Source organism: Gopherus flavomarginatus, chromosome 7 (genome assembly GCF_025201925.1).
Source record: "Gopherus flavomarginatus isolate rGopFla2 chromosome 7, rGopFla2.mat.asm, whole genome shotgun sequence".
Taxonomy (NCBI): domain Eukaryota; kingdom Metazoa; phylum Chordata; order Testudines; family Testudinidae; genus Gopherus; species Gopherus flavomarginatus.
This window is the reverse complement of record NC_066623.1, coordinates 56,741,110-56,753,546: the sequence shown is the minus strand read 5'-3', so window position 1 is coordinate 56,753,546 and position 12,437 is coordinate 56,741,110. Positions and strand designations below refer to the sequence as shown.

The 12,437-nt window shown below is 38.1% G+C and overlaps 1 protein-coding gene across 4 annotated transcripts in view; it reads left to right on the top strand.

The window, feature by feature from the left end:
• The window catches only part of COP1 (COP1 E3 ubiquitin ligase), a 200,083-nt gene that overhangs the window by 16,236 nt on the left and 171,410 nt on the right, over window positions 1-12,437 (top strand). For 3 of the 4 annotated variants that reach the window (XM_050963165.1, XM_050963166.1, XM_050963163.1), the window contains exons 3-6: window positions 677-774; window positions 3,063-3,139; window positions 7,498-7,617; window positions 10,121-10,189. In XM_050963165.1, coding sequence (XP_050819122.1) covers window positions 677-774; window positions 3,063-3,139; window positions 7,498-7,617; window positions 10,121-10,189 — 364 coding nt within the window. The remainder of the gene's footprint in view (window positions 1-676; window positions 775-3,062; window positions 3,140-7,497; window positions 7,618-10,120; window positions 10,190-12,437) is intronic. The other variant, XM_050963164.1, reaches the window with a different exon arrangement.

Genomic DNA, 12,437 nt, shown 5'->3' with positions numbered 1-12,437 from the left:
CAATCCAGGGAAAAAGGGCGCGAAATGATTGTCTGCTGTTGCTTTCACGGAGGAAGGAATGAGTGACGACATTTACCCAGAATCACCTGCGACACTGTTTTTGCACTATCATGCATTGGGATCTCAACCCAGAATTCCAATGGGCGGGGGCGACTGCAGGAACTATGGGATAGCTACGGGATAGCTACCCACAGTGCAACGCTCCAGAAATCAACGCTAGCCTCTGTACATGGATGCACACCACCGAATTATTGTGCTTTGTGTGGCTGCGTGCACTCAACTTTATACAATCTGTTTTACAAAACCGGTTTATGTAAAATCGGAATAATCCTGTAGTGTAGACATACCCTTAGTGTATTACATACTGTCCTTCAACCTGATGTATATGCTGAGTGACCCAAGGCAGAAACATGATTGTGGCCTATCCAAGTTTTGGATAGGAAGCTTTAAATTGCTCTTTTGCTTTAGGACGTTACTAGTTAATATTGGAACATCCTGATATCACTCCCTTCTAGATACATCCTTGTGCTCCATTTACACCTGTTATCTAACAGGGCGTATGGAGCACCTCATGAAGTGCTAATATTATTTTTCTGCTGTTATCTGTACTGTACTTTCATTATACCTTTTTCCTCATGGCCTTTAACTTGTTTTATTTTTTGCTTTCCTTGAACAGCTATAAATGTATTCATCAGAGTCTGGAGGATAACAACAGATGCCCCAAATGTAACTATGTGGTTGATAACATAGATCATCTTTACCCCAACTTTTTAGGTGAGTCTTATGCTTAATTGTTTGCACTAGAAACACTGTCCCAGGATAAGAATTTAGCAGTAGTAAAGACAACCTTGCAAAAGTGTCCTGTAAACTTACAATTCTAGGTACAAAATGTACATCAGCCCTCATGTTTGTGACTATATCCGGTGGGGCCAGGCAGATGGTGTAAATTGACATAGCACTCTGATGTCAATGAAGCTAGGCCAATTTACATTAGGTGAGGATATGGCCATTTATTATTGGTGCTCTATAAGATGCAAAATGAAGACTATAGATTAAATCTTTATGAACTGATTTTACTCTACCTCTTACACCATATTTTTGGCTGTAAGTATTTACAAGGTGCAGTCATTGTAAGACACTAGACTGTGTGTGATACAATTTTACTTGGAATTTAGACTTGGGTTGCATGTATCATGGGGCACCATATGGCTCACATATATTAATTTTCCCATGTATTTCTATCCTAATGAATAAGAATTGAAAGATTGAGGCAAAGGAAGGAAGAAAGTTGGACTAAGAAATATTGAGAAATGTGTAAACTTTAGTAGTTTTGTGGGGTGAGCTGTTACTTTAATTTTAAGTAGAATAATAAATGAAAGGTCACAGTGACGAGAACATTTCAAAAGCAATTATCACAAATCCAAAAAGATGAAGTTAAAAAATAACGGACAATTCCTTCCCTTCCTCAGTAAGGGTTGGAACCTAGAATGATGGACTGGATATTCTTAATCATGGAACTAGTCCACATCTGGAGTAAAAAAGGAAACTATAATGTTTCAGATACTTGCCTCTCTTTTGTAAAGCGCATTTAGATCTGAATGGGATACCTTTATATAAGAGCTTGTTTACACAGGAAAAAAAATCCTGCAGTAGCTAGCACATGCTAGTTACTTTGCACTATCTCCTTGTGCGGACACTCTTACCATGTGTTGAGTGTCTTTGAGTGCATTAAGTTAAACTGGCTGAGGGCTCTATTAGTGCACAGTAAATATGTCCACATGGCATTATTCTGGCAAAGTGGGTATTCACCCATGAAAGCGTATGCTCCAATAGGTCTGTTAGTCTATAAGTCTTTGTCGCCTTTTACAAATCCAAACTAACACGGCTACCCCACTGATACTATGTCCACATGGTGAGTTAGTGCAGGGGTAGCTAGTGCAATTTAAATTCACACCCAAACTTACTGCGCACTAATTTCCCCATGTAGACAAGCTGGAAGGCTTTTGTTCTGCAGTTTATATTTAGAAGGTGAACCCCTGTGACCCCACAGAACTCCACTGAATTCTTTCAGAAAAATACAACAATTGCAATTGAGATTATTTAAATTGTCTGTTTTTTCGTGCCTTGACGTTTCATTCAGACTTTATCTTCCAGATTCACATTGACTCTCCAATACCTATGCAGCTGTGCACTTGTATAAATCATATTTCTGAGATTCTTCCCCCTCAAGAATGTGGAAAGAAGCATTCCTATTTAGAGAGTGCCCCTGTGCATGCACAAACTTCCTTTGTTACAATTATAGACTGAAATGTGGAAATATTTTTTTGGCCATTAAAGTGAGAGAGTGAACTACTCTGATATATCAAACTTTTCTTTTAATAAAGCTTTTTGAGGATTTTAAAGGAGCTCAAAAGAAAGGAGGGTGGTGCGTGTGTGAGGAACAGGGTTTGTTAGTCAAAGAGTAAGTAGGGGGAGACTAAATCAGTATGTCAAACAAAACTATACCAAAAAATAATTAAAGAATATGTTGTTAGAAGCTAGTTGTTGTTTGGGGGCTTTTAAATTTTTTTTTGCCTTGTTTGGTGCTATTTGCTAATCTGCAGTGAATCAGTTACCACTTCATCTCCTTCACTCTTTTCTGATTGTACTTTTCCCAGAGCGGAAACAATTAGTCTAATTAAATTATTATAGTAATTTAGAATGATGAACTAAAGAAGTTTTGGGAAGTACACCTGCCCCTAACTCCTGGTCCTGGTCCTGCTGTGTGTTGTGTGTGGTGGTTTTTTGTTTTAAAGGAAAAGTCTCTCCCATGTTGCTATAGGAAGACAAGAGAGAAAGTGACTAGGTAGGGCGAATCAGTGAAACTGCTGTAGATAACATTGTCAGATGTTCCCAGTAATCTGAAAACATATTTTTCTCTAATCTTTCAGTTATGTTAATCTTGTTACAATTAACACTTAGTAGGTAAAACAGTTTTCAAGCAAATTTTTGTTTTTTTTAATGTTCATTAAGTTGTTCACTCATCTCTTGCCTTAACATGGTGTTTTCTTTCTGATTTTTAGTGAATGAGCTCATCCTCAAACAGAAGCAAAGATTTGAGGAAAAGCGATTCAAACTGGACCATTCAGTGAGTAGCACCGTATGTTTCAACTCTTCTTACTTTGTTTTTATTAATGGTCTTGGATGGGAATTGCTGCATAGCCTAGGTTAATGCAGGACAAATCTCACTATTTATGTGAAGGGAAGAGTTTACTTTAAGGGGAATAAGCCTAGATCAGTAGCTTTGGATCACAGCAGCCATGTTCATTCTGGTTCTCCCTTCCTTCTCTGCCTTCCATCATGAATGTAGAAGCAAGCAGTTGTCCTACTTTAGATGTCATCAGACATACTTAATAGTAGAGCTGTTGATTAATCACAGTTAACTCGCATGAGTTACGTTAATCGCAGTTTTAATCACACTGTTAAACAATAGAATACCAATGGAAATATATTAAATAATTTGGATGTTTTTTTACATTTTCAAATATTTGATTTCAGTTTACAACACAATACAAAGTGTATGGTGCTCACTTTATATTTTTTATGATGAATATTTGCACTGTAAAAATAAGAGTATTTTTCAGTTCACCTCATACAAGTACTGTAGTGCAATTTCTTTATTGTGAGAGTGTAGCTTACAAATGCAGATTTTTTTGTTATATAAGTGCACTCAGAACAAAACAATGTAAAACTTTAGAGCCTGCACATCCACTCAGTCCTTTTTTGTTCAGCTAATTGCTCAGACAAACAAGTTGGTTTACATTTATGGGAGATAATTCTGCCTACTTCTTAAGTAGAGTGTCACCTGAAAATGAGAACAGGTGTTTGCATAGCACTGGTGTAGCCAGTATTATTAGGTATTTACGTGCCAGGAATGCTAAACGTTCATATGCCCCTTCGTGCTTTGCCACCATTCAGAGGACATGCTTCCATGCCCATAACGCTCGTTTAAAGAAATCATGCATTAATTAAAATTGTGACAACTAAACTCAACAAACTAAACTTGTTTATGGAGGGGATGGTATGATGGGATAGCCTAATTTTGGCAATTAATTGATCTTTGATTATTAGCAGTTTAATATACCCAATGGTCTGTGATGGGATGTTAGATGGGGTGGGATATGAGTTACTACAAAGTATTCTTTCCTGGGTGCTGGCTGGTGAGTCTTGTCCTCATGCTCAAGGGTTTAACTGATCACCATATTTGGGGTCGGGAAGGAATTTTCCTCCAGGGCAGATTGGCAGAGGCCCTGGAGGTTTTTTGCCTTCCTCTGCAGTGTCGGGTATGGGTCACTTGCTAGAGGATTCTCTGCACCTTGAAGTCTTCAAACCATGATTTGAGGACTTCAATAACTCAGACATAGGTTAGGGGGTTGTTACAGGAGTGGGTGGGTGAGATTCTGTGGCCTGCGTTGTGCAGGAAGTCAGACTAGATGATCATAATGATCCCTTCTGACTTTAAAGTCTATGATTCAAGGTAAAATCCTTACCACGTGTTCCCAGCAACACTGCTGATCAAATTCTCAAGTCAGGATGCCCCTTCTCCTCTCCCCAAGTCAAAAGGCTGGTTCCTTTGTTGTATTAGGTGGATGGGAAAAGGAGAGGGAGAGAGCTGTGTTTTTGCCCCTCACTGCTGTAATCCAGTCACCGTTTGTAGTGGATTCTTCTGAGGATTACCCCCAAAGCAAAGTTTATTTAAACTGTAAAGAGTGCGATGTGGTGTCTGGGGGTGAAGGTGGCCCCATGCTTGCTCTTCTCCCCTGCGTATGCTGAAATGTAGATTTGCCTTGCCGCCTCCTTGCTGTCTTAGAGACCCTGCTTACTAAATCAGTGTTATTTGAGATAAACACACATTCCTTTGTTTAGGACAGACTTGTATAATCTCTCCTGCCTAGTCAGGGCTGTATCAGTTGAACATGTGCTACCAGCATCATGCAGGAGGAATTCTTAACTTTACATATAATGTTACTATTTACATTTCACAATGATGTTGGCCAACGAGTTATTTTTCAAATGACACCTCACAAAGCATATTTTGTACAAAGTTTATTACACTGTGTATGTTATGAATACAGGGGTGCATTTAGTCAGAATCTCTCTCTCCTTATTTTTCCCTTTAGAATTTGTCCTGCTCCCTATTGATAGCACACTTATGAGAAACACACCATTAGGTTCTTCTATGATACAGATGACTATCATGGAAACTTACTGTCATGAGTGTATTCCAAAAATACTCATGTTTACATTTTGGCAGCAAATAAAAATACCTACTAGACACTTGAATACTAACAAACTTTATGTATGCTTGCTCTTTTGTTCTAAAATTGCATTTTCAATGTTGAGGAGAAATTCAAGTTGCATTTAAAATAAATAAATAAATAAATAAAAGTGAAACCTGCACTACAGAAACCCATAGGGAGTTCTTTCTTGATTTAAAAGACCATGTTGAAGTATCCCCAAGTCTTCCTGTCTAGTTGAATTGGACGTTCAACCAAAAGCACCTGTACTAGCTAATCAATTTTGCCCAGTCCCTTTAATAGTTGTTTAAAGCAAGTTTCATAATGTATACCATAAGCAAATGTGGCATCTTTATCCATACTACATGTGACTCATGCACCTCAAGGAGTTGACTTATTTCTTTTAAAATGTGTGTTCCTCATTTTATTGGAATGTTTTCCCTACATTTGCTTATTCAGCCTGATGTACCCATTTAGCAATGTGGAGATTATTTTTGATTTCTGCAGAATTCTGTTTTCCTGTAAGACTAGTCCTTATTATAATTACACGTCTACCCTGATATAATGCGACCCAATATAACACGAATTTGGATATAACGTGGTAAAGCAGTGCTCTGGGGAGGTGGGGCTGCACGCTCCGGTGAATCAAAGCAAGTTGGATATTAAAGCGGTTTCACCTATAAGATTTTTTGGCTCCTGAGGATAATGTTATGTTGGGTGTGTATACTCTTTTTAAGGTTTTCTCAAATGAAAATTCTTGGATCTTCAAAGATATCACCAATTTTAAATTTACAAGTATTCTGTAATATTTTGTCCAAAATAAACTTTGCGTGGGGCAGTGTCAAATGAGAAAAAATTTTCTTTTCCGTAACGCCAACATTTATTCTGTTCTTCCTATTTTTTCCATTCTTACTGGAATCCAGCATGTATTAGAAGATATTTCAGGTTATATTAGCTTGTTTCAAATCAAATGGACTTGTTTTAACATTACATAACTTTTTCCAGTAGCTTAGTGACAGATTAAAATCGAGATCTTTTGTATTTATGATTTCCTTAAACTATCTACTAAGCATTTTATAAAAGGAAATACAGTTGTATATGGATGACACTCATTTATTTTCTTATGACTAAAATATTTGGGTTGAGTAGGTTATTTACAACACTTCTAATTTTAAATGTAGTTTATTTGATTTTCTGAGGTGATTTTTGATTCTTGAAACACTAAAAAATTTCTTTCTCTCATCAGTTAATTGCACTCTGACAAGATTTTTTTTTTTAATTTGAAAACTGGATTGTCCCATATTGAAGTAGTTGTATGTAGAAATGGATTAACCACAGTGTAAAGAATTGTTGCTGCTGTCCAAATAGCCCTAATTATTAAAATATGGATTACTTAGAAGTGCTGAAGTAGAATCATGTTTATCTCACACACATATACCCTCTCCTAACCCTATAAGCCACCTATTAGGAGTTATTTTGACTTTTTCTATTTATATTAAAATCCAGTGTGTTTCAGTGTGAGAGAACTGTGAGGGAGACATGGAACCTATCCCTTCAGAAATGAACATCTTTAAATGAAAATGTGCTTTCATTTACTTGATAAATGTAGTATATTCTTGTTACGTTACTCATACTTAATTCTGTAATGCACACATGCCATAGCAAAACAATAAACTTTGCTTATCCGCAATATTGGGTTGTTGACTGCTTTTATCCCCAGTCCTGTAAACGCCTATGCTTAACTGGAAACGCGTGACTAGTCAATAAATGAAAATCGGAGAACTTTCACCAATCTCTTAGATCCTGCAGCATAACAAAACATCTTGAATTATCAAGTCAGATAGACCTATCTAGGTCAGTTTTTGTCTGGCTTCGTTTCTTAGTGAGAGCTAAAGATATTTCTCTACTTGCTTTGCCAATTCCTGAAGTTAATAATGGCACCAGACCTGTGGTAAATACACAGGTCTACCTTACAGCTCTACCCTAGCATAGGATAGTTCCTCAAAATACTTCCCCTACAAGATAAGTTGTTGCTGGGGTGTGATACTTCACAGGATAAATAACTGTTTCCTATACTTTTTTGGGAATTCTTCTTTCTGAAAACTACTTTGTTGTGTACTTTACAAAGGATGAAATACTGTAATACTAGTTTAAATATCTTATGTCAAATGACTGACTGGTATTTACCTTCTCTTCCTTTGCTCTCTTGTCCTTTTTTTAGAATGGACACAGATGGCAGATATTTCAAGACTTATTGGGAACTGATCAAGATAACCTTGACTTGTCCAATGTTAACTTGATGTTGGAGCTGCTTGTGCAAAAGAAGAAGCAGTTGGAGGCAGTAAGGAGCTTTTTCTTTTCTTATTTCATTTACTAATAAATTGTGATTAATCACAGGCATCCTCCTTCCAAAAATATTTCCTTGTTTCTGCAATGGAATCATAGTGCAGAATTAATCTTAGGATTTTCTATAGGATCCCATTGCTCTAGTATTGAGCACTTCTCCGTCTCACTGACTTTCATGACAGCAAACTACGTCCAGTATTGGAGAATGATACAATAAACATTTATTTATGATCTCACTTGAGGCAGGATCATGCTGAAGGGAAAGCTGAGAGAAAATATCAGTGGGAAAAGGAATACAGAAAGTGACCTGCCAAGCAAGTGGCATTTAGAGTACACTTGTCTGTCTTTGATATAATTAGACATTTGCTAAGTGAGCATTTAACTTTAAACTATGTAAACTTTGAGGATCTAACTAAACAATAACTCTATAAGGGGAAGCTCCATATGTTTACTAATTTATTTGCAGCTTGAAGAAGTTACTGTGAAACATGAGATTTTTAGCTCTTACAGCTCCCACGTGAAGCCAAGAGAATTTGAGCGATCAGCATCTCTGAAAATCAGGACCTTTCCTTTTTTGTGCTTACAGGAAAACTGTAGTTGTCTTGCGTATCTCAGGCCATGGCTACACTGGCACTTTACAGCGCTGCAACTTTCGCGCTCAGGGGTGTGAAAAAACACCCCCCCCGAGCGCTGCAAGATACAGCTCTGTAAAGCCTCAGTGTAATCCCAGCGCTGCAAGCTACACCCATAAGGGATGTCGTTTACGTGCAGCGCTGGGAGAGCTGTCTCCCAGCGCTGGCGCTCCAACCACACTCACACTTCAAAGCGCTGCCGCTTCAGCTCTTTGAAATGTCAAATGTAGCCATACCCATAGCAGTATGAAAGTTTATAAGGTACAAAGCAGTCTGTCACTATGAATAAACTGAAGTCTGTTTGTTTTTGTGTAACGTTGTTATAACTGGTATTTGAGTATACTTCTGGAACTGGCTATCTTGCTGGAAAATGATCAGCTGTAACCAACCATGTGAGAGGAGACAGGCCTAATGACAATTTATGAAGAAGTGTGTGTAAAAGGGGCAGTGGTCTAATATTGGACGTGGAATTAGTTGGCAGTTGATACATGGATGGGTAGACTTTATGCCAGTGGCATGTACATTAGAACAATAATTTTTGATTAAGAACTCTTGGAGGCTTTCAAGATCAATTAAGTCATAATCTTTTTGCTTGTTTCCTGTGAGGAAACAAAATACACTAAAATAAAATCTCTTACACATTTCTGGTAACAAAATGGCTATATTATATGTAAAAAGTCTTTTAATCAGATTGTGTGGGGATTTATATGTGTACTTTCCTGTGTATCAAGAACGGACCCCTTGGGGGTATTGTTTAAAGTTCTCCATTGGGCTTGGGTGTAACTTCATAGTAAATCTGTTTTCTTCTGGAAGTCTTGGAATGACACGCATGAAACACATCAGGTTGTCACCACAAATGTTTGAGCAGAGAGCTTTGAAATGGAGAGCTGATATCCTGTTCAGTTATAAGACTATCATCTTCAGAATAGAAGCATCATCTAGGTGTAGGAATAGTAATGCTTCACTTACACTTTTGGAGGTACCCATTCCGATTTAAGAACTGAAAGTGTTCCTCTGTAAATTTTACCTACCTCCTTTTCTGGTTATTATGGAAACATCTTACAATAGCAAAAGAACCAAACCAGAAAAGTAGTTTATCCATCCTTCTCAGCTGTTTTTTCTCCATAATGGATCCCTGATGCCCTTTCCACTGGCCCACCTTTGAATTCCTACTCAGTCCTACTGTAAATGAGTTTTTTCTAAGATCTGTGCAAATTGCTCTTCCATATGCCAGACTAGTATTAGTGCTGCACTGATGTTAGGAGTAGAGAGAGAATCTGTATTCCTGTTTTTTCTTGCCGCCTCAAGTTTCTGGTCATTGCAAAGGAAAATGTAAAGAATTAATTTATTTAGGAAGCGGAAACACCTCTTTCCCTGTCCCAAAACAGCTAATCTTCACTAGCAAATTTATTTTCCATTACAGAAGCTCTTTTTGTGCTTCTGTGAAATGTTCATTTGGGGAAAGGGTTGTCATTTTCTGAAACCAAATTATTCCACTTGGTCATGTTGGTTGATTAGAGGTGAAAGCTCAAGATCTGCCAAGAATGGAAGATGAGCAACCTTTGTTCCAAAAGGGTCTGAAATCACTCCAACTGGGATGAGAATGAAAAAAGTGCTTGGCCTATTAACCACTTGTAATACACACAAGGAGAATATTCGTGTAATATAATGTAAAACTTTGCCATGTGCCAACCAGAACTTTGAGACCTAGAAGCAAAGGAAAACCACCTTACTTGTAATTGTGACTTAATGTGCTTCTCCCTTTCCCCTACTTCTAAATGAAAGTGATTTTGTTTCCATGCCTGCTGTGAATTGTGCATAAAATGAATCTACTTTTTCTCTTTTAAATTTAATTTTCTGTTACAGGAGTCCCATGCTGCCCAACTACAGATCCTTATGGAATTCCTCAAGGTTGCCAGGAGAAATAAAAGAGAGGTAGCAGGTTTTGTTTTTGCTACTGTGTGAGGCCTTTTCCTTCTTTAAAAAAAAGTGAGCCTGAAATGATCTCCTCGTTGAGAAGAAAATTCTCAGCTACCCAGGGATATTTGAAATACCTGGATTTCAAGGAGAACAGATCAGTTTAAATATGACAGATTTGGTCTTTAACCTACATTGCCTTTTTGTTTCATATTGTTGGTTGCATACATGTGGAGGGGGGAAATTGTCAAGGAAAGAGTCCGCACTGGCAACTTGCGGAAAATTCTTGAAACAAGATGCAAGTGTGAGGGGAAAATGGAAAGTGAGGGAGGGAAGGCTGGTAGGCACCTCTTAAAATTGTTTCCAAAAGGTATCAAAAATGTCAATGCTTTCAGGATCTGCAAGAATGTTAATTTCACCCAGTCACAGTACCAAATAGGGATAAGTTACAAAAATCAGTAGGAACAAAGAATTAATATAAAGGCACTCAAGATGTGTGGTGTTTTTTTTATTAAATGGACAGGAAATAACAAAATGAGATTAAAATAGGAAAAATAAAAGGAAGGTAATACAGCACAGAGAAAATCCAAAACACAAGTAATCAAAAGTGTGGGAAGAGGGACTTAGAAAGTAATAATGCTAAAATGGAACAAGAGACATGGAGGTGATGGTGGACAGAAAATTGGCTCTTCTAACAACATACAGCATTACAAACTCATATTTCATGTGGATTCCCCCCCCCTTTTTTTTTTTAAAGAGAGAGAGAGTTGATTTGTACGTATCCTGTCCCAAACCGTGGAAGTGGTGGTCCCATTTGTAATGAAACTGCACCTGGAATATTATACAATGCTGCAAACCTAAATTCAGAAATATACCAACCAACTGGAAAGAATTGCAAAAAAAAAAAAAGTCTCCAAAAGGCTAGGGATCTAGAGGGGCTGATTTTGATGAAAGATTTAAAGTAGAACATGTACAGCTTTGCTCTCTGACTAGGGGGCTGGGAGGGGCAACAAGAGTGCAAGCCTAAAGTATTTGCAGGCTGTAAATACCAATGATAGTAGAGGAACTGTCTAGAGTGGCCAAGCAAATTATAAGGCCTGATCCAAAGCCCACTGAAGTTGATGGTACTCTTCAGTAGATTAGGCCCCTAGGAGGAATAATGGGATGGAACTGAGACAGAAATTTAGGTTCAATATCTGGCATAATTTCTTAAATACAGGGTTTATTAGACTAGGAGTAACTTCGAATATGAAATGGTGAAAGCACTATGACTTACATAGTTTAAAACTAGATTCTAACAGACTGCAGTTCTGCATTGGCTGGGCATGGTCTTTGTTAACCTAATGGATCTCTTCCCTCTCTAATTTCTGTACTTTATAAAGCATGCACCTTGTAGTTCTTAAACCTGCTTCTCTTAAACGTTTTAATGCACAATTTAAAAGAAGGAAGAGTAAAAAAAAAAAAAAAAGCTTTGCTACAAAAAAAAACTTTGCTCAGAAATATGTTCATTTTGGGTGGTGGTTGAACTTGGATTGGTTTGTTCCTGTGTTTAGCATCTATCTTAGTATTCAGTTAGGGTGACCAGATGTCCTGATTTTATAGGAACAGTCCCCATATTTGGGGATTTTTCTTAAATAGGTACCGATTACCTCCCACCCCATCCTGATTTTTTCACATTTGCTATCTGGTCACCCTATTTTCAGTATCTCTGCTTTCATCTTAAATAAAGAAAAACCTCTAGCTGTTATGGTTGTGAAGAAAACTTCAAAAATTTGAATCAAGATAACTTTGCAGTGAAGACCTAACTTGGCCCTTACTCTGGCATTACCACTCTCCCCTCCCATCCACACACATAATCCTTTCACCTGAGTTTGATGCTTTCAGCCCAGGCCAGCTGGTTGATCTGTGGCTGAAGGCTAAAACTTGAGTGTGGCTTCCATTTGTATGCCCAGAAGGACAAACAAGTTCTCCCAAAAGAATCAGAACGGCTCAGCTTGCAGCAGCACAAAGAATTCCTAGCAATGCATCCAAGTGAGTGTGGCACCAGTGAGGACACCATAATTTTAGTATTGCTTTGATCATTCCCAGCTGAGGCTGATCTTGAGTGCTGGTCACCTGAGTTAACTCTGCAGTGGAGGCATGCCTCTAGTGCGGGATGGGCAACCTACAGCTTGCAGGCTGCATATGGCCCACCAGCTGTTTTAATCTGGCCTTCGAGCTCCCGCTGGGGAGTGGGGTCTGGGGCTTGCCCCGCTCTGTGCCAGGG